The following is a 22799-nucleotide window of genomic DNA, read 5'->3' on the forward strand; positions in this document are numbered from 1 at the left end:
CGTTGGCAATGGTTGAATATGTGAATAATTTTTGCTTAACCATTATGTATCCGTTGATTGAAATCGACCATTTGACATAATTGCATTTATAAAATTTTAATGAACCATAACCAATGTTTGAAATTTTCAACCAATAATGTAGGGATTACAATTATGTTTTGGTGAGTGCGGTTACAAAGAGGATACGCTGAGTTCAAAAAAAAAAACATGCAAATTTAAGCCGAAAGCACTATTTTTTTTTTCTTCTTCAAATTTTGGTGGATATCAACCGGTATCTGCGGCGTTACTCCAAATTAGATGAATAATATATACTGAGCATCAATGCACTATTGATTACAGCTTCAAAAACAAAAATTAAAAGATAAGTAATCACATGTTTTATTTTTAATCAAACATAATTTTTTTATAACAAAGAAAAAAAACTAAAAGCTAAAAACTCTTGAGAGCAGTTTTTTTAATATGTATATCAATATTTTGGAATTTTCATATTTATTTTATAGTTTTACCCTTATTCTAAACTTTTATTTATAAATTTTATACTTTACTCTAATAATTCATTCTAATAATAAAATATTTCATTTTTCCACCTTCAAACCATGAGAATAATTTTATTTTTTACTTTACTTTATTTCTTAAGCTCTTTTTTTAACTTAACTTAAAAGTAATTTTTAACTTAATAAAAAAAAAAATGTGCCAAACATACTCTTAAAAGGAAAACCTGACCAGCATGCTTTTTCATTATCACATGTTTTTGATACCTTATTTTGCGAGCCTCATTTGTGTTGTTTAGTCCCCTTCAAATTCTAAGAAGTTTTTAATTATGAATATCATTTATGTTAGTCACATAGATAATTATAATTTACAAGAAATACTACATTTGTAATTTTACCCCCTTTATTAAAAAATTTAACTCCATAATTATTTGTACCAATCAATGCAAGTTCAAAAGATTTTACTAAAATAATGCCTCCATTGTTTTCATGAAAGAATTTGGGGCCAGGTACTGTTTTGCATGCAGAATTATGGACTTGTTTGGAAGGTTTGCGTTTAGCTTGGGAAAAAGAATTTAGAAAAGTGTGGCTAGAAGGAAATTCCCTCTCAACCCAACAGATTATATCTAATGGGTGTCATCAGGATCACCCTTCGTCGAGCTTGGTGCAACGTATTAGAGGAATGTTGCAAAGATGCTGGCAGGTGCAGATTTCTCATGTCCATCATGAAGGAAACAAAGTAGCTGATTTCTTAGCTTCACATGCGTATAGCTTTCCCTGGGATGTGCAAGTCTTTGATGACCCTCCTCCTGGCTGTCTTCAAAGTTTATACAGCGACACTGTAGGTGTTCGCTGGGCTAGGTTCTGTACTTAGGCCTTTTTGCTGTGTTTTTCATTTCCATTATCTTTCAAAAAATAATGCCTCCATTGTTTTCATAAAATCTTTTAAATTTTAAAAGTTGCATTAAATGAGTGAAAAGGCCTACTTCCAAAATGATCGATGGAGTCTTATTTTTTTGCTCCCACTTACCATGCAAAAGAAGGATCGTCAAAATAGGAGAAAGGACGTGATCGAAGGATTAAATATCCTCTTGCAATAGCCAAATAATAGAAGAAAAAGCAACAGAGAGTCAGGAAACAATAAGAAATCCCAAACAGTTGAAAAATTAACAGTAAGTGCCCACAGCCCAACACATAGTTTCAAGAATTTATAGTAATTATGCATATAGCTTTCAAGAATATGTTGCTCCGCGTAATGACTTGTAAAATTCCACGTAAACTACCATATTCTCCAAATGTTATCGTGTCATATTATTATTTTTAAGGAGTTTGAGTATATTAAAAAAAAAAAACTACATAACTAGGATTCATTTTTTCAACATATTCACATGTTAAGAATTGATACTGTTGTATGTCATGAAGTCATAAAAGGGGATTCCAATCGTCTAAATATAAATCAACAATGATTATAGAATATATTAACTTAAAGGCTAAAAAAAGAATAATCATTTTAACATGAGAGAATCTATTCCCATATATCTTTTCATGTCTTGTTTCAACAAGACAATGTGAAAAATATGTCATTAGTTAACAAATTAACGGTCATAGTATGTACCAAAAAAAATAAATTAACGGCCATAGTTTTAATGATGAATTTCATAAATTGAAAATGAGAAAATTATGATTTTAATTGTTGATCATTAATCATATATGAATGAATTATACTCATCCAAAAAATATATATGTTACATATCAACTTTTTTTCAATTTAAATTCTATGAATCATAAATGAGTGATTAAATGCAATCGCAACTTATTGAAGATGATATGGATAATTGAAAACTGTGTAACATTAAAATGATCTTTATGAACAAAAACGGTGATGGATCTCGGAAATGTATCATCTCATATGACACGAGGTAAGTGAAATGAAATCAATAATTATAATTTTGTCACCCTTTGTCTTAATGCATTTTCTCATCATCATTCATTTGTATTTAAATAAGTAAGATATAACTTCCAAGGGTAGCTTAGTTCCCAAGTGTTTAGCAAATTTTTGGAGGGCACAGTATATATCTCTCTCCTCGATTGAGAGATTAGTCTCATTCTTCCTCCGATGACAAAGTTCAATGCATCCGCTGTTCTAATGAGGCCGGATAAACCCGTCAATGTGATATTAAAAAAATGTCATCAAATATAATATTTTTAAATAAAAAATAGGTCATTTATAAACTTTTTCATTGTATAATTATTGATTAATGTATATGCATATAGATTCTGAAAAATTCCATAAACTCCTCACACTCTTTTTTACTCCTTCACTTATATCCTCCCGGATACCATCTCTAACTACTCCTTTTTTTGCTCTATAAAATATTCTATTGTTTTATTTTCTCCCACTAAAATCTCTACAACTCGTTTTATAAGTACATTGTTACACATTATCGGAGGATGGACCAAGTTTGAAGACTTTCGTATCGAGGGAGGGTGGCTAAGATGGGCAGGGACCCCTCCCCCACTGAAATCAACACATTTTTTGTGGGAGAAATAAGATTGAATAAATATGGTATTATAGGAAGGTATCTTTTGAAGGTGGGCAATAACCACTGTCGTGACACCTCATGAACCAATGTCTTTTTACATTATTTTGCACAATGTAAGTCTAATTTTCTTTTCTTTTCTTTTTGAGATCGCCTCCGTCATTCCGAGTTGTGTTAAGAAGGAGCTACGAATCCTCACATTGTGGTCCTTGACAGAACAGGCCCATCACAGCAATCCTAAATCCAGCCCCAAGACCCAAGCGAAACCAAAGGAAACTAGCCCACTTAAATTACTACCAACTCCAAGTAAAGATCAAGCATCATCATCAGTGAATCAGTATAGTCTAGATTGGCAATCATGATTTCATTTCCTTTCAATGTTGCATTTCGGTTTTTATTTTCAATTAAGGCTGCCTTTCAATTTATATCCTTTAACGTCGCAATCAACATTTGACCTTTTACAAGCTTTTGTCTATATACAACGTTTGGAGAAATCATGATTCATGGCAGTGGCATGCTCAAGAGTTAGCAAAGAAGATTCGGTTGTTCGGGAAAGAATGAAGGACGGAGAAAGCAAAGAATTCTCCACAGAAGAGGCTGATCTTCTTGAGAGGAGTATTCGTAGATCTAAAGAACAAGAAGGAAGGAGTGTTGTTTCTTATAAAGATTCTCTGTTACATTTAAATGGAGGGTCAAGTGAAGAGAAGGAGACAGAGGTTCTTGAGAACCTAGGATTTGAGGAGGGTGAAGAATCCCAGTTCATGGAAGAGTGCAACCAATCTGTTGATGATCCCTTCTGCCCCTCATATCGTTTTGAAAAGGAGATTCACAAAGAAAGCTGCAAACCTTGGAGGATGGCAGTTGTTGTGAAACTTTTAGGAAAGCGTGTGGGGGTGAAGTTTTTTCAAAATAGGTTGTTGAAGATGTGGAATTTAAGCGGCTCTTATGAGTTCATTGATATGGAGAATGATTATTTTTTATTTCGGTTTGACAAGATTGAGGACTACAATTTTGTTTTGCAAGAGGGTCCTTGGATTGTAGCTGATCATTATGTAATGGTTCAACGTTGGCGTCCCTTCTTTAACCCTCATGATGATGATTTCAAGAAGTTGGCTGTATGGCTACGTATTCCAGGTCTCCCAATTGAATTCTATACGTCTAAGCACCTATGTAACATAGGTAATCTTTTCGGGAGAACACTCAAGATTGATAGGAATTCAATTCGGAAAGATATCATAGGAGATAAGGAGTTCACAGATGAGCAAAATTTGCCCGTATTTGTGTGGAAGTTGATCTTCGAAAAGGATTCCTGTCTAAATTCAAAATAGGCAACCGTGTTTTTCCAGTGGGCTATGAAGGTTTGCACCTTGTTTGCTTTGCTTGTGGTAGGTATGGTCACCGCCGTGATTCATGTCCTACCCTTGCTCCTGCTTCGACTAGTACTATTAATCAAAGTACTCAGATTCATACAACAATGGCAAACACCACAGTTCAGCATAAGGTGGCGATGGAAGGGGAGGCTTTTGGTTCTTGGATGCTTGTCCAGCGTAACCAGCGAGGAAGAAAGAAGGTCGTGAATTCAGCTATGGATGCTGCAATCAAGGAGAAGGCTCATGAAGTGCATTCAATTCCGAGCAAAAAATCCGCACCTGGTGTAATTGCCAATAATGGGGGGGAAAATCTGGTGCTGTCATGCAAGTTAATGCCAATTTAGGAGGAGTGAATACAGGTGCTGTTAAGAGGGAGATTTTATCAAAAAAAACGGTCCCTAATTATGGCCAGCCAATTGGCTCACGTTTCGCAATCATTGCTGACGTTAACAAAGTTTCAAAAGATGATAACGTTGCAAGGATGTCTAATCATCAGGATTTTAATGCAATTAATTTGCATAAATCAAGCAACATTCCTGATTTGAATCAGTTAACCATCATGGATACGTCAGCGCAAAATATTCCTCAGCCAGCTAAGCATATGAGTGATCTAATTAATAGTCTGACTAAGCCTTCGATTGGGGCCCAGGAAAAAAGGAACCAAGAAGATCAACTCCTGCAGAATGGGAGCGTTAAAGTTTCTAGAAAAAATAAACAACAGATACCGAAGAAGACTGGGGCGGTTAAGGAATCTTTTGTTCTAAAGAAAAAACAAACGGGTCTTGCAGTATCTTCTAAGTCTTTCAAGCTTCCCTCTAAACCTCAATCTTTATCGAGGGAATCTAAGGAGAGAATTTTTTTGAGTTTGACTAAAGGTGATACAAACATGTTTCTCAATGATATAGCTCGTAACGTGAATCCTTCTCCAAGCTCGAATCTGGCTCTTAGTTCCATTTCCGGGAAACAGGAGAATGGTCAGCTTCTTGAGAGGGGCCATCAAAATGGAAAAATCTTAATACCGGACGAAGAGTTTAAGGAGACTAATGAACCCCCTGATGCTTTGGTTAAATCGGTGTTAGGCAATCAGGCTCACAACAATTTGGTGGATTCGGATGGTGCTTCCATTTCGGGAGATTTAAGTGTGCAAACTGTTCCTCAATGATTAGTGTTCATACCATTCTTTCTTCTTCTCTGTATTTGTTTTTTATGAATATTGTTTCATGGAATTGTAGAGGGGCTGGAAAAAAGGGCTTTTCCCCCCTAATAAAAGACCTCACAAGAAGATATCGTATTTGTATCTTAGTGCTTTTGGAAACCCGTATTGGTGGACTGCGTGCAAAGCAGGTGGCTAAAAGCCTAGGGTTCTCAAATTTTTTTATTTCTGACCCGATTGGTTTTTCAGGAGGCATATGGATTCTTTGGAATTCATCAGAAGTGAATATCCAAGTTCTGCATACTGATCATCAATTTATTCATTCAAAGATAAGTTGGCTTAATTATCATAAGCAGGAATTTTTCACCTTTGTTTATGCTAGTCCTCGGCGTCAAGAGCGTCATGCTCTATGGGATGCTTTGGAGAATATTCAGCCGCAAAATAATAATGAATGGTGCATTATGGGTGATGTTAATACTTACATTCACTCGGAGGAGAAGAGGGGGAGTTCAGTTCACAATTGGAGGAGCATGCAGGATTTTCAAGATTGTCTTATGTCTTGTCATCTTAGTGATCTGGGGCACCAAGGTCCGAGTTTTACTTGGAGAAGAGGTAATCTTTTGGAGAGACTTGATCGTGCTTGTGTAAATCAAAGCTGGAACATGTCATTTCCGAACAGAGTTATCTCTCACCTTCCTTTTTATAACTCTGATCATCGTCCAATCCTTCTTTGGGATGGACAACCAAATTTTAGTAATGGAGGGGCTCGTCCTTTTCGTTTTCTAGCGGCTTGGTTGACTCATAATTCTTTCTCTGATCTAGTGAAGAGGTGCTGGGCAGGTGGTCACAATTGGAAAGCATCTAGTGAAAACTTTCGAGAGAAAGCCACATCCTGGCATAAGGATTGTTACAAGGAGGAGGAGAAGTTAAAAAATAATCTTCATTCTCGCCTCCGTGGAATTGATTATAGCTTAAGTCAACATCCTTGTCATTCTCTGGAGAGGCTGCAGAAAGAGATCTGGCAACAGTTAAATACTATTTATCTTAGAGAAGAGATTACATGGTACCAAAGATCTAGAACTGACTGGATTCGGTTTGGTGACCGTAATACTAAATTCTTTCATTCAGCAACAGTTGCCAGGCGTAGGAGGAATAGGATTGATGCCCTTCAAAATGATGTCGGGGACTGGATTGCTGACCCTTCTCTTCTCATGAGTATGGAAGTGGAATACTATGATAATTTATATAAGGAAGATATTCCTCTCCGGCCTAATTTTCCCATTAGGAACAAATTCCCAGAAATGGAAAGGAGAGTTATGATGGCTCTTGAGAGCTTCCCTAGTAGTCAAGAGATTAAAGGAGTAGTGTTCTCAATGGGGCCTTTTAAAGCGCCTGGTGTTGATGGTCTTCATAGCATATTTTTTCAAAGCCAATGGGATGTAGTGGAGAGCTCTGTTTGTAATTTCATTAAGGGAGTCTTCAATGATCCTAGTCGTATAGAAGAAGTGAATCAGAATCTTCTTTGCTTGATTCCTAAACTTGAGAATCCTCATACTTTCAAGGATTTTCGTCCGATTAGCTTGTGTAATGTTATTTATAAAACGGTAACAAAAATTGTTGCTAACCGTTTAAAATTGCAGATGGACAAGCTGGTGATGCCTAATCAGTGCAGTTTTATCAGAGGTAGACAAGGTACGGATAATGTCATAATTGCTCAAGAGCTAATCCATTCAATGAGGAAAAAGAGAGGATCTAAAGGTTGGATGGCGATCAAGGTTGATCTTGAGAAAGCATACGATAGGATCAGTTGGAATTTCCTTCAGGATACCCTATATGATGTAGGGCTTCCTGAAAATTTGATAAGACTAATTATGTTGTGTGTTTCATCTTGCACTATGAATGTTCTTTGGAATGGGGCTTGTACTAAAGAATTTCGGCCAACTAGAGGCTTAAGACAAGGAGATCCTCTTTCTCCTTATCTTTTTGTCCTCTGCATGGAAAGACTAGCCCATCTCATTTCTCAGGCAGTGGATCACAGGAGGTGGAAGCCAGTGAGGATTAAAAGGGGAGCTCCACAAATTTCCCACTTATTTTTTGCTGACGATCTCCTTTTGTTTGCAGAAGCTTCTCAGGAGCAAGTGTTAATAATTCAACAGGCCTTACATATATTTTGTGATTCATCTGGTCAAAAAGTCAATCATAGTAAGACTAGAGTTTTCTTTTCTCAGAATGTGGGTCATACTCAAGCAAACTATCTTAGTGGGCTTCTTGGTTTTTCTTTGACTGCGGATCTTGGAAGATACTTGGGAATTCCTTTGCATCATAAGCGAGTGGGTCGATCATCTTTCTCTTATGTTTTGGATCGAATGAATTCTAGAATTGCTGCTTGGAATCATGCCAGTCTATCTCTAGCAGGTCGCGTTACATTATCTAAAGCAGTGTTATTAGCAATCCCATCATATCCAATGCAGGTGTGTTCATTACCGCAAGTCACCTGTGAAGAGATTGATAGGAAGATTCGAAATTTTGTTTGGGGTTCATCTCCACACTCTAGACGTTCTCATCTTGTGGCCTGGAAGCAGATTTGCATGGATAAAAAAAATGGAGGCCTTGGACTGCGGAGTATGAGGGAAATGAACTCAGCATTTATCATGAAGGTTGGGTTCAACCTCGTAGCTCATCCAGATGCCTTGTGGTCAAAGTTCTTACGTGCTAAGTACAATGTGGAGGCAGGCATGACACCAATTATTCATGCTCCAAACAACAGCTCCCAGCTTTGGAAGGGAATTACGCGTCATTGGAATATTATAATGGATCATAGTCGGGTGCAGTTAGGCAATGGTCAGTCCACTATGTTCTGGCTTGATAGCTGGCTGCCCGATTGTGGTCCTTTGATCTCATATGCAGGTTCTCAGTTTTCTATTAGTGATACTCTTCAGAAGGTGGTGGACTACGTGGATGAATTGGGGCAATGGAAATGGAATTCTCTTCGACAATTGCTTCCAGATTCTGTGCTGCATCGATTTATGAATTTTCTTCCTCCTTCTAGTCAAGATGGCCAGGATCATTTAATTTGGAATGGAACGACAGATGGCAAGTTTACTGTTAAGTCAGCATATGCAATATTAGCCATCAAAGATACTACAATCCAACAGTTTCCTTGGGAAAGTGTTTGGAGATGGCAGGGGCCAGAAAGAATTCGCTTTTTTCTTTGGTTAATGGCAGGGGAGAAGCTGATGACTAATGTTTGTAGACTCCGCCGCCATATGGCTCTTTCAGATCTGTGTCGTAGATGTAATCAGTCTAGTGAAACTATCCTTCATACTATTCGCGACTGTCCACAATCAAAGGAAGTATGGTGCATGATAATGCCTCATATAAATCAGCGTGAATTTTTCAACCTCAACCTGCACAATTGGATCATTTCTAATTTAGACAGCTCAAAGGATTGGGGGATGGGGTCGGACTGGCCTCTTTTATTTGGAATCTTAGCCTGGAAAATTTGGAAATGTAGGAATTCTTGGGTTTTTGAAGGTGATCGCCAGAATGCTTATTCACTTATCCGTTCAGCAATTGGTTTCAGAGATAGTGTCGCTCTTGCAGCTAACCCTGTTTTTGGAGCGGGCAATCAACCAAGGAATCGAATAGAGAGATTGGTTGCTTGGTGTTGTCCTCCTGTGGATTGGGTTAAGCTTAATGTTGATGGTGCATGTGATGCTAATGGTACTAGGACTGGGTGTGGAGGAGTTTTTCGCGATGCCTCAGGAACTTGGATCGTCGGATTCTGTAAAAATTTAGGCTCAGGTACAGTTTTGCATGCTGAGTTATGGGCTTGATTGGTTGGTTTGGAGCTAGCTTGGGATAGAGGTTTTAGGCAAGTTTGGCTCGAAGGAGATTCTCTTTCAGCTCAACAGCTCATTACAAATGGGTGCCACCATGATTACCCTGCGGCTAATTTGGTGAATCGTATTCGAAATTTGATGCAGCGAGATTGGCAGATTTATATGTCTCACATTCACCGTGAAGGAAATAGAGTAGCGGACTTTCTAGCCTCTTACTCTTATGGTTTCTCTTGGGTAATTCAGGAATTTGATTGTCCACCGTCAGGTTGTATTGATAGTCTGTATGGTGACACTATAGGTGTTCACTGGTCTAGGCTTTGTGCCTAGTTTCTTTTTGTTGTGTTTTTGTTTTAATTTCCTATTATTTCCAAAAAAAAAAAAAAAATACTCTCCTCTATTTCATCTCTTTTCTCTAATTCCTCTCTACATTATCTTTCCATTCCGAGAAAAGAATAATCGTTAATTTATTTATAAATAATTGAGATTATGTTATGTTAAATTATAGGAAAAAATGTTTGTCATTTTAAATGACATAAAGTTATGTCATTTTAAGAGAGATAGACACAAGAAAATATTTTTTTATTTAAAATTTAAATAAAAAAAATCACTCACTTTCTCTTCCATGATTTTCATTTTTTGTGTCTATTCCTCTCTTAAAATGACATAACTTATGTCATTTAAAATGACAAACATCAAACCCTAAATTATACATGGAAAAATTCATTCTAATATTTTCTATAAGTAACATGTTTACGTTTATATAACAACTCATTTCAATAATTTTTTAAAACAAATTTTGGAATATCATTTTAAAAAAAAATCCCTTTCGGCGACCTGCGAAAATTATTAGTCTTGTTATAGAGGGTTCAAAATATTTGAAAAATCAAATAATGTATATAAAATAAAAAAATTACAGCTCATCTGATTTTAATTAATAACAATTTTAAACTATTATAGCAATAACATAATATCATTTAAAGACGAAATTGTTTAATAAAATTTCAAAGAACATAATTAAGTTAAATAGGGAAAAGTTGACCAATAATGCCATGTGTTTATTTTTGAATTATTTATGTTTCTGTGATTTTTTTTGTATCATTTATGTCTTGAGATTTGTAAAAAATAAAAAACCACAAGGGTATATATGATAAAAAAAATACCCTTTTACAAACCACAAAAGCATATGTGATAAAAAAAATACAAAATATAAGTGATTCTGAAATAAAACACGGAATCAATAAGTGAACTTTTTCCTTTATTTTAATAATAATCGACGGAGTACGTGAAGAGAAAAAAAAAAAACTTTAGTGCTAGTGTGCTACTCCCTTTTTTCCAAATGTTAGAAAATTTTTGCAAGTGGGTACCCGTAATGTGGTCCCACAATCAGGAGAGATACCAATGCCATGCCATAGTTCTCGAGGACATGCGAGAATTATTAGTCATATTATAGTAGATTCAATATTTGAAAAATTAATAAAAAAGTAAAAGTTACATCTCGTCTCAGATGAAATACGTATAAATTAGAAGCGATTGATTTGAAAGAGTAGAGAGAGAGAGAGAGAGAGAACCCAAAAAACAAAAAAGGAATCGTGTGACCCTATCGCTTCTTCCTGGTTCGCTTTCTTTCTGTCTAAATTCTATTATCTTCTTCTTAGGGTTTTCATTTCATCTATAATTGCGATCCAATCATGCTGATTTCTTCGATCAATTGAGTGTTTCGCTGTTTTTCTATTGTACTTCTTCTTCTGCTTCTCGCTCCTGCATTTTGGAATTCGCTCTGTGTTTTCTGATTAGGTCTGGTGGCATCTCTGACCAGTGAAATTTTAGGGATTTCCTTTTTCGGAATGGACGACGGCGAGCTTGATTTCTCGAACCATGAAGTGTTCTCGAGTCCAAACATGGGGGAACTACCTAGCAGTGGTTCGATGGATAGTTTCTTCGACGAGCTTCTGAAGGACACACATGCATGCACTCACACCCACACTTGTAACCCTCCTGGCCCTGATTTTTCACATACACACACCTGTTATCATGTCCATACCAAGATTGTGCCTGCATCTGGTGATGAAGATCAGGCTGCCACTGATGATCATGATTCCGCTGAGTCTGCAGAAAAGAAGTCAAAAAAGCGTCCCACAGGGAACAAAGAAGCTGTTCGCAAATACAGGGAGAAGAAGAAAGCCCGGGCTGCGTCTCTTGAGGATGAGGTTGTTAAATTGAGGGCTTTGAATCAGCACTTGATGAAGAAGTTGCAAGGTCAGGCTGCTTTAGAGGCTGAGATTGCAAGGCTTAAGTGCTTGCTAGTTGACATTAGGGGAAGGATTGAAGGAGAAATTGGATCGTTCCCATATCAGAAATCACCTAATTCGAACCCACCAATCCCAAACTTGCCTGGTTCTTATGTGATGAACCCTTGCAGCATGCAGTGTGATGATCGTGTATATTGTCTTCATCCGGGAGCAGATGGGAAGATTACAGAAGGTGCACCAATAAATGGGGATGGAATTGGTGGTTGTGAGTTTGAGAGTCTCCAGTGCCTGGCAAGCCAGAATTTGGGGCTCAAGGATCTTCGTGCTTGCGGAGTTGGACATGCAGTGTCTAATGTCAATTCTTCTGCATTAAATAAAAGAAAAGGTGATAACTGCTTACACACTCCCTCTATAATTATTGGGTGAAATATTTGATATATTGCTTAATTCATACTTATGCTTGATTCCATTTCTATTGCTGGCGCATGATATGATCTGCCTAGAAGATTTTGGTCATTGTTTGTATTCCAGTGCTAATTGCTTGTCTCATTATCTAGTTTTAGCTTTGTAAACATGCAGTATAGAAACCATTGAGATTTGAGAGAGAGCATAGGAGATGAAGCATAACTTGCTCTGTAATGTGACCTGCTACTTGTTTTCTGTTTGGATCATAAATAGTAGGGAGTTCAACATTCAGATGGTCACACACTAACAACTGATTTTATTTAATTGCTGAAATTCATTATTGTACTTATATTCTAGTGCTGAAATCTGATTGCTAAATTTTATAGGATGATCGTTAACTTCTAAGAGAACACCAGATTTTAAAAGGGTAGTTATCATATCACTAGTACTAGTATTGCAGAGTTCATGTTCTGTAAGACAACTAAATGCTTTATATATCTCAGTTAACAAATAATGCCATATTATGACAAGTTCTTCTTCTCCAAGATGATTTAAGCAACTGAAAGTTAAAGATTCAAAGCATGGAATGATTGTAGGTGAACATTTTTTCTAACTCTACCAAGAGGGTTGAGACTAGATTTTCTTTTCGAACATTTGATAAAAAAATGTATCCCCATTTCCATAGCAATTGGGATTGAGTCTGGGGTGACAACTTTAGGGCATGGAACTTGCATATTCTTGCTCCTCATCCCTTAAAATGATCTAATGGCTCTTTTTTATTAGGGGGATATCGTGGAGCAACAGCTGGTTGAAGAACTAATAAACGGTGGTTTGCATTGTTGCCATGGTAATACCTCCTTCCAATAACTTGTTACCAGTTGCAGCATCAGCTATCCATCAAGTCATTTTTTAAAATTATTTCCCCCTTTTGACACTGCTGCATTAACGGGGTTCAGATGGCTGTTCTACTATGGAAGATTAGTCCTAGAATCAAGCAGAAACAGTAGTTGATCTGTAGCCAGCATAGCTTATGGCTGAGACAGATTTGTTGCTTTTCTATGCAATCAAGTTTCCGGGTCTTTTGATTATGCATGAACTACTTAAACTGGCATCATAAATGGTTCTCTGCTGATTCAATTTTAAAATTACTAAGTATTTGAGTAGTTATTTGCATTGTTTAAGTGGTGATTCATGTTTCCTAAGTTCGTAAATGTTTTATTGCTGGATTTCAGAACTTTGGGGAAGATGGGGTGGGTTTCATCTTTCAGTACTTTGTGCTGTGGACAGGTGAGACCGCAATGTTATTTCGTGTAATATAAACTCTTGCGTGAGTGAAACAATAAAATTGGCTGGTACGGTTGCTGGCGTTTGTTCTTTTTTCATCTTTATTTATCTGAATATTATGAGAGGTTTACTTCTGTCTTTAGCATTTTGCTGGACAAGGATCGACTAGTTTATATCCGGAAGGAACTGTCGTCCTCTAACTGAAGATTTTGCATATGGGCTATTGTCTTCTACAAGTTAAGACAGACAAGTGACTTATTTTGTATTTGAGATCGTAAGTGGCTTTTTCGATTGCCAATGGAACCTTGCTACCTTTAGAGTGAGATATGAAGATGGGAAGCATATCTGCCTGTATTCTCTTAGAGAACAAGTCTTGAATATATTTCGGTAATTAAAAAGCCTCTTAGTGATCCTATTTTGGGCTTGGAATAATTAATATAAACTTTACATATTGTATCTTTTACTCTCTCTGCCGTTATCCTTGGACAAAATTTGTTTATCACTCATTGAAGGTATATTACAGCACAACGGGAATTCAAGATGAAGTGAACTTTACATCGTTACAAACTTCTTGTTCTTACGTTCTAAAACATCAAGATTGGGATGCCATTTACATTGCGATCTTACAAGAATAACTAATTGCCTCATAGTTAATTGTGAAGTGGCTTAAGCGGAATGTAGCTGTTAAAAGGGGTGTAAGAAGGTTCAAAATGGGTTAGGGTCGGGTGATTGATTCAATTTAAGGAAAGAGGTTAAATCTTATCAACGTCAGGTAGGGTTTCTGGTTACTGTTGTTTCCTGTTGCCGCCTGCTAACTTCCTTGATTTTCGACCATTGTGACTTCCCCTTTTTGGCGTCCTAGGACGATGGCAAGTGGTAAACTCTCACAACTTTCAAGCGATCTACTTAGGGGGCGTTAGATTAGAAGGTCACCGTAGCAGCCGAATTTAGGTGACAGAGAAGAGAAGTTAGAGATCGTGTTACCCCTACATATATTACGCTGTATCCTTTCAACATAATCATAACAGAGAAGCAACAGAAAATACAATGGGGAAAATAAAAGAAATAAGTTATGCAACCACCAGCTGTCTGTGCTTTTGATCTTCGCCATGTATATTGGCTTCCTTTTCGGCCTTTCTCTAATACTTGGGGTCAGGTTCTGCTTCTGAACTTTGGACCGCTCCACTTGGGCTCGCCAGGTTGGGTCTCACCTCATATGGATTTGTTAAGCTGGATCCGTCTCTGGATGCAAAATCCACTCTTCACCTTCCCAACTTTAGTTACTTCTTTATTGAGCAAGGAAAAGCAGTTGGGAGAGGTTGTTCTAATACAAGTAGCCAGTAGCCAGTAGCCACCTCATTTGTGCCACTCGTTATGAATGACAAAAACGTAACAGAGTACTCATAAGTTGTATATTTGAGAATAGAAGGCCTTAAGTGCGACAGCAGAGAGAAGGACTCGCAATTTGGATTTGGAACATACTTTCCAGCCAAATTTCAAGTGCCATGGGAATAGAGAACGGAGGAGGAAGACGACTTGCATAAGATATTAGGAAATAAAGTACATCAAGTAAAATAAAATATTTTGTAAATTGAATTGGGGGTTCAGTCTTCTATATTAGACTAATGAGTGGCGTGATTTGTTCTTCGTTACGTGCTGGTATCTTTGGAGATGAAGGAACAATAGTGTACACGATCCACATTATGTCCTGCCAATTCACCCTGAAGGAACTATCTCAAAGCTTGTATAGGAGATCAGGACAGAGATGGAGTGTCGAAAATGTTAGGCTATTGGGTATTAGTTCTGACTAGACTCTTGTTAAGGTGGATAAATGGTCTCCCCTGAAGCCAATTGGTTTAAGCTGAACTATGATGGCTGAAGTGTGCTAGATTCTAGCATAATCTAATGACACAGATGGATCTCATCCTATCCTATGAAGCATCGACACTTCAAAACCCCTTGACATGTCGTGTTCACACTCCGACACTCCAACACGCGTTATAGAATTCAAAAAAAAGTTCAAAAGTTGCGTTGCATTGAGTTTTTAGTTCCAACTATTATATTCGTTATATTACGATTACCATTTTATTGAATTTAATATATATTTGTGATATCTTATGTTTCTTTATAAAATTAATAAATATTATAAGTTTGGTTTCATTTTTTTGTTAAATTATTGAATATTAATATAATATATACTATATAAATTAAAAATATTATTTAATATCAAAATGTGTCCTAACGTGTCGAAATCTAACATTTTTTAAAATTAGCGTGTCAAAGTGTCGTGTCACGTGTCTAATATCGGTGCTACATAGATCCCATCTCACCTTGCCTTACATATCAAGCATTTGGCTAACTGAAATATCCTTTTAAAACATGCTCCTCCTACACCAAATACCTACGCTAACTGGAAGGCAAAAATGCCTTGCAAGTATTCACGCTCATGCTTACGGGCGTGAGAGATCTAGGCGCCATGGGCGCTACTTTCCTTAGGTCCTCTTGTTTTTGGGCTGCCTAGCCCCCCATCTACCAAAATATAAATAAATTCTATTAAATTTAATTTTTTAAAGATTTAATATATTGTTATATTTGTTCGTCTAAAAAGTACTGAAATAAATCTTTAAAATAAAGTTATTATACCATTATTTAAACATTTTATGACAGAAAAGTTAAGTTTTTTATTTTTCATTTTGAAAATGAATAGAAGGATACTGAAATCAATGAACAAAAAGTTTATTTTATTTCATTCTATCTCATCCATTAAATTAGAGAGAACAAGTTTCATTATATTTCATTCCATCACATCTTATATTAAACAATTCAAATAGTAACAATTAATATGATTTCTTCCTTAATACTTTGGTTCTTCCTTTTTATCAATAAAATACTGTTTTGTTTTCTTTTTTTTTGGAAAAAAAAATTAGGTATAGATAGATATTGGATTATCGTATGATAGAATTTTTGGACGCTTCAAAGATCTAGTCTGGATATAAAAGAGAATTCATGTCCGGCAATGGATACCATCACTGTTCCAACTGTTAAATGGTCGCAATACCTTCGCATAAAACTAAAAAGCAACTGTAGTAAAAGTTAAATGGTTCCGAAACATAGAGAAAAACCAACGAAGCAATGATAGTAAAAGCTTCGCCTTCGAACCTTTGTCTAGTTAGTATTGGTCATTAGCCGTCAACACGTCATCATCATCCCCATCATTGTAAATGCTTTCAGCCATTTGCCAGACATGGAAAGAATTGTCTTCAGCTACACTTGAGATAACCCATGGCTGATTTTTGTTCCATGAAAAATCTGATATTTTCCCTTTGTGCCCCCCATGAGAGAAGAGTAGTTCCGGAGGACCACCCTCGCCATCTCCCTCTATCTGCTCATCCCCAACCCTGAGTCACCATGAAAATAAAGTGTGGAAAATGTTAAGGGACGATTTCAACTGTGTCTTTAGCGTGTGCACCTGAATAATCACAATGGAACTTACAGAAGTAGATCAACTTAACAAATGTCTAACGAGTAAGAAACAAAGCATTTCAGATGAGTCAGTTCGTACCTGTTAAGGTCCCAAACCATCAGCCTTCTGTCAGCAGCAGAAGATGCCAACACGGTCTCATGATTAGGATCCCACTCCACCTGGAATACCTCATCTCTATAGAAATCATCAAATAAACCAAATCGGTGAGTAAAAAAATTGGAATTTCCTGGGCTATGGACTTTATTAGTTATCACACACGAAATAGTATTTAAGGATAAAAAAAGATAATTATTTGACCTATCGACCTTGCCATTGTTACTATAAGATGGTAGTAGTATTAAGAAAAAACACACAACATAATGGATAAAGGACATACGTGTGGCTACTTAAAAAATGCAGCGGCACTGTCAGCTTCCGTGTATCAAAGAGACCAACGGTGGTGTCTGAAGATGCTGTAGCCAGAATCCATTCATTATATGGATTGAAAGAAAGAAAGTTCACCTGATTCAAAAAAAAAAGCAGAGACAACATAACATTGTCAGTAACATTTGATATTCCTGCAAAGAGTGAGACAGAAGTCAGACAACGCAAAAATACAAAGAGACATCAGGAGTATATATCAGTTTAAGTAAGACAACAGTGACAATTAAACTACAAAAAATGAAGGCATAATCAAACATACTTCACAAGAAACAGAGTGTACTCTCATGGTTCAAACAAATTTCAGTTTTTAGCAAAGTCATAGCACCCAAAACCCTGATGAGGTGGTTCTCATAATCTCATGCAGTCAGTATAAACATCTTCCACTGTAAATCCAGAAACCCCCATTTGTAAGTGATATGCTATTTCACTATAATCCCCTCACCCCCAAACTTGTCTCCTTAGCACCCCCCCCAAAAAAATGTATAAACGTCTTCCCTTTTTTTCTTTTTAGGAAGCCTTTACATTTCATAACAAACAAAGATGTTATTATGGAATCTGCACAATCCTAATGTTCAACATACACGGTTGATAAAATCCAGCAACACAACTTCTGCATGCACCCATTATGCTGATCGTTTAATCATTTCAGATTAATACTTATACTGAATTAATTTTACATGCTTGATAAACAAGGACTCTGCAAGGATTATCAAGTTACAGCATTACCTCCCTCTCATGTTGTTTGACTGATTGCTGGGCTTTGTTTGTCCTCAAGTCCCAAATTATCAAGTTGCAATCATCTCCAACGGACCCAAATAAATTTTCATCCTTCATATGCCAGGATACATCTTCAACCACACTTTCATGAGCCTGACATGACAACCAAAAGTCCAATTCGACCATCAAAGTGGTTTAGGCAATCTATCAAATAAAAAATGACCAATATAGCATACAAAGTATCAAGCAACTAGCATTGATTCTCAGCATTACCTCAAAAACGTGAAGCGCGTCGAGCACATTCTCTTGAGATGCAGCCGGTACATCCCACAAGCAAATCTTATGGTCATGTGAACCACTCAGAAGGTACCCATTCTTAAAAGGGCTCCAAGACAAACCATAACCTTCTTTATCATGACCCCTCAACCTCAAATCAGGATCACAACCAAGCCCTCGTTGCTTGTTAAAATCGAACACATAAACCTCACTATTACAAGTCTTAGCGGCAACAATACTGGGGTTTTGCGGCATAGAACGCGCTCGATTCACCTCCCCATCAACGGGAATCCTCTGGGTAATCTCTATCTACAAAATAAACAAGTAATAGTATTGAGGAATTTCATCGAACAGTTGGTACCCATAAACCAATTGAGCAAAAAAGTGAATATTAAGAAACACAAACCTTCGGAAGAACGGGATTTAGAGGATCGACGGCGATGATAGGTTGTGATGTGTTTACGGGGAGGGAGGCATCAGCAAGCATAAGGAAGTTGGGTTCGCCTTCGGCAGTGTGAGTGGCGAGGAGAAGCTTGTGGAGATTGAAGGAAGGGTAAGAGTATGGTTGAGGAAAGGAGGGAAGCCAGTGAACAGTAAGAGAAGGCCATTGAAGAGGGTGAGAAATGAAAAGATCGTACAACAAAGGAGTGTTCTTCTTCCAAACAGAGAACTCTTCTTCAACCTCAATCTCATTCTCTTCTTCTGCCATTTCTGCTACAAACCCTCGCGCCAAAATGTTAACATGTTTTTAAATAGTGGAACACTTGCGCTTAAATGGATTGGGCTGGGCCACAGTTTCTTCTACAAGCCCACTACTTGCTCCATGCATCCTTATCTAGTTGCAGCAACACTGACCATTTTGTCACGGACAAAAAAATTATCTGATTGTTACGCCAACCGTAAATTTTGCCAGAATGTCACGTGACATAATTCGCTACACAGTGTAGCGAATTATGCCGCATGACATTTTGACAAAATTTACTATTGATGTGACAGTCTGGTAATTTTTTTGTCCAAGCGTGACACTTTGTTGACTATCACTATTCTTTTCTTCTTTCTCTCATTCTTGACCAAAAAATAAAAAAAAATAACTTTAATCATACCTTATCCTTTTGCTTACACTGATTGTGACATTCATTCTCCTTCCAAGTTCCAACATCAATCAATTAAAGGGGTTGCGTTGGAAAAATGGTTATCGTGGATTCCAATTCGTGAAAAATTGCTAACTAATAAGGAGGATATGATTCCATCAATCACATTTTTTTTTTAATACCGCAATTATTCGCAATCTTTTTATGGGTAGGACCTTTTTTTTTTTTTTTTTGACGCGTTACCTTACTTCAATCACAATATATGTAGTTTTGAACTCTTGCATTCCAACTATATAGAGTTTAGTTCGAAATTAACTGCCACAGAAGACGTGTTTCAAAATGAGATGCCACCTTAAGAAAGTTATTCCAAACAAAATTTTAGTTGGGGCGAACAACAACAGCATCCACGTAATACTTTTAATGTATTTAAATAAAAAAATTTATATAAATTTTTAAAATAAACTCAACGCGAATCACTATTATATAGAGAGAGAGAATTAATATATGCTTGTAAAACAAAATAAAGGAATGATTAATCTAAAAATAAAAAATTTGTAATTTGTGTTCCTATTAATATCAAATCAAGCTTTTGAGGGGGGAAAAATATGTATTGTATAGAATTTTTCATGAAATAATATATTTTTTAAATGAATAAAGTTATAGATTATAAAAACATGTACATGCTATAAATATGCATAAGTTCGGGTTTGAGTGTAATTTACTTCTTCTTCTTCTTTTTTTTACTTTTCTAGTTCATTTTTCTCGAGGGGAAAAAAAGCAAAAGAAAACCAAACAGACAGCGATTGCCTCACGTATGTTTTTTAAATTCTGGATCGTTCTTAATAATGATTTCAGACTATTGGGTGATGACAGACATGCATATTTTATAGCCTTTTTATGTGAAAAATGTTTGAGATAAATAACTAATGTAAGCAAATATTTACAATGAAATTTAAATGATCTAGAAAATATATAATTGTCATAAATAACATATCTACTAATTGAGCATTTGGCACACAAATAAAAAGAATTATTAATTATATTCCGATTTATTTATTTTTTTACATTTTTAATGGAATTTAGATTTGAGCTTTGCACCTACTTATTATTAACTGTTTGAACTATTTTGCATTTAACTTTTTGTTTTCAATTTGTAATATTTATTTTGCTAAAAGAAATTTCACATTTAATTAGTTAATGATAACAGAGGAGACTAATTTTTCAATTAGGATGTGTATGATTTCATTTTTCTTAAACTGATCATGATAATATCATGAGAGTGAAAGAACCATTAATTTTGTCTGCATTGACTCATCGTTATCCATCTACCTCTCATCAGCGCGTGATATTTTTCAAGCAAAACAAGATAATTCAAATCACTTAAGCAAAATATTTAGAAGTGAACAATTTTGTTAGTAAAGTAATATATAAAACTATTAACATCAACTTTATTTAACAACTAAAATTTTGAAGTGAGATGGTTGTTAAATGTTGACATGATATCATAATTTCTATCATTAAAAATAGACTTTTTACGTGGTATATGGTTTTTAACAAACTCATGTGCCATAACTTATAACTAATAAGAAATATAACTATATAAGGGGAGAAAAAATGGAATTGGGTTAGAGAAACATTAGGCGAGTTCCGAATAGATTTATCATAGATCATAATCATGTATAGCAAAAGGGAAAAGTGTTTCTTTTTTTTAAATGATACAACTTGTATCATTTCACTCTCATAAAGAGATGGGACTCACACTTTTATATTTTTTTGTCCACTCTCTCTTCCTTTATCTATCTCTTTCTCTCACTTAAAATGACATAAATTTATATCCTTTAAAATGATACACATTTATAGTAAAATATAACAAATTTCCCAACATTAATTGAATGGGTACATGTCCACTATTATCCAAAAGCGTTCATCTGAAAACGTGACCTATTTTATTTTATTTTATTTATTTATTTGCAATGATACAAGAAAAGAAAGCAAAAAGAAAAGAAGAGAAAATTAAGAACACGATGAGGTAAGTCACATGATGGAACATGCGGCGGGGTTATCGTCGCTGAAAGCGGTGGTGTACTTGACCTCGGTTGAGCTTGCACGTGCGAGGTTGTAGACTTGTGGGTCATCGGCGTTTCGGACGTAACCAGAGGGTGCTTTCTTGTCATAGACACCAGGAGCGTAAGGGTGTGCAACGACGTCGTAAGGCACGTAAGGCCATAGCTCAACCCTCTTACCAGTGCGGTGAGCGATGCGAGCCACCACCTTAGAAGGTTCAACGTATCCTACAACAGTCACCTTGCTGGCTTTCCGATCAACCTCTACTTGGCTCACCCCTTTCATCCCCTTCACCGATTTCTTCACCTTCTTCTCGCATCCTTCACAATCCATCTTCACTTTCACCTCCACCGTCTGATCATACAAACATAATCTAATAATCAGTTCAAGTATATATAAATTTAGAATCATGTGGTGTAAAGTTAGGTACATATCCCTCCCTACGGGTGAAATATGTCATTGAATGACTGGTTGGTCTAGGAACATCAAAGCTCTTCGTAAGTGTTATGTGATGTATGACTCAGGGAAGGAGAATATGTAAGGGTAAGGTGCTAGTATATGTATGAATGCAAATTGTTCATGACTTTCATTAATAGATGATGAGAGGTATATATATCTTAGTAAGAGAGAACCAACCTATCTGTATTGCATATTACCTCACTATTTTGAATGAGGGAATTAACTGTTTCATCAATCATATAACGGGTGAGGTGTGCAACCGAAAGAAAAATCCTTTACCTCACTTTTGCCAAATTATTAATGGGAAATAATTATCTTTATGTTACATGAAACAGAGACAAAATAGTAGAGTCCGTTACTTTTTTTTTAAGTAGTGAACGCCACAATCTTATATCTGGTATATGAGATAATTATCTCATGCAACATGAGATTAATAGATCCTTTTATTAATACATCATTTAATGTGAGTGAAACGTGCATGAGTCACGCATCATAGCTCCATGTCGAGTATCATATACATGTGCCTTCAAATCAAGCGTCTTCCTGATTTACGTCTTGTAAATCACGATACGTGGTGATAATGTCCGAAATAAACACATACATTTCATTGGCATTAAACGGATAAATAGTTTGCCAGAAAAGAAAAAATGGTATACAAACGCCAAAAAGCCTATATTATGAACGCTGGTTCAGAACAAATCCTACATGCATATTGCTACCATTATTACTATACACTATATTAGCTACCTAGTTGACATGATTAATGATATAAAGCGACTTCATTGTTTACCTGGAATTGCTTGCGCTTCTTCTTGAGCTTGGAACGGCTATAGGAGCAGTCAAAGAATTCAGAGACGTGATCCAGAGCACCCATTCTGTGTATGTGCGATTATTGATTGTTGTTACTTTACTACTTACTCGGCCACATCTATTACATCCATTATTTATAGC

The 22799-nt window shown here is 36.2% G+C and overlaps 3 protein-coding genes across 7 annotated transcripts; 1 reads left to right on the forward strand and 2 right to left on the reverse strand.

The window, feature by feature from the left end:
• Positions 1-10909: 10909 nt before the first annotated feature.
• On the forward strand, positions 10910-13860 carry LOC133288367 (basic leucine zipper 23-like). Of its 5 annotated transcripts, XR_009748358.1 has the most exons (4): positions 10927-12030; positions 12834-12897; positions 13283-13337; positions 13478-13860. XR_009748358.1 is itself a non-coding variant. In XM_061486097.1 (3 exons), exons 2-3 carry the CDS (start codon positions 11241-11243, stop codon positions 12860-12862), a joined length of 819 nt encoding a protein of 272 aa, XP_061342081.1. In that variant the 5' UTR covers positions 10910-11009; positions 11213-11240; the 3' UTR covers positions 12863-13859. The 5 variants fall into 5 exon arrangements, 4 of the variants coding, with proteins under 4 accessions (XP_061342081.1, XP_061342082.1, XP_061342083.1 ...); XM_061486097.1 differs by having other exon boundaries at positions 10910-11009; positions 11213-12030; positions 12834-13859; XM_061486098.1 differs by having other exon boundaries at positions 10913-11009; positions 11224-12030; positions 12834-13859.
• Positions 13861-16306: 2446 nt separating this feature from the next.
• LOC133288380 (WD-40 repeat-containing protein MSI3-like) lies at positions 16307-18955 on the reverse strand. The gene is made up of 6 exons (XM_061486116.1): positions 18641-18955; positions 18232-18543; positions 17968-18111; positions 17195-17319; positions 16897-16992; positions 16307-16732 (listed from the first exon to the last, which is right to left on the reverse strand). Exons 1-6 carry the CDS (start codon positions 18941-18943, stop codon positions 16504-16506), a joined length of 1209 nt encoding a protein of 402 aa, XP_061342100.1. The 5' UTR covers positions 18944-18955; the 3' UTR covers positions 16307-16503.
• Positions 18956-21185: 2230 nt separating this feature from the next.
• Positions 21186-22799, reverse strand: LOC133288372 (heavy metal-associated isoprenylated plant protein 26-like). Its single transcript, XM_061486106.1, has 2 exons — positions 22639-22799; positions 21186-21743 (listed from the first exon to the last, which is right to left on the reverse strand). The coding sequence occupies exons 1-2, from the start codon at positions 22720-22722 to the stop codon at positions 21360-21362; spliced, it is 468 nt and encodes a 155-aa protein (XP_061342090.1). The 5' UTR covers positions 22723-22799; the 3' UTR covers positions 21186-21359.

The sequence above is a fragment of the Gastrolobium bilobum genome, unplaced genomic scaffold (genome assembly GCF_033153095.1).
Source record: "Gastrolobium bilobum isolate Gb01-03AN ecotype WA unplaced genomic scaffold, APGP_CSIRO_Gbil_v1 utg1578, whole genome shotgun sequence".
Taxonomy (NCBI): domain Eukaryota; kingdom Viridiplantae; phylum Streptophyta; class Magnoliopsida; order Fabales; family Fabaceae; genus Gastrolobium; species Gastrolobium bilobum.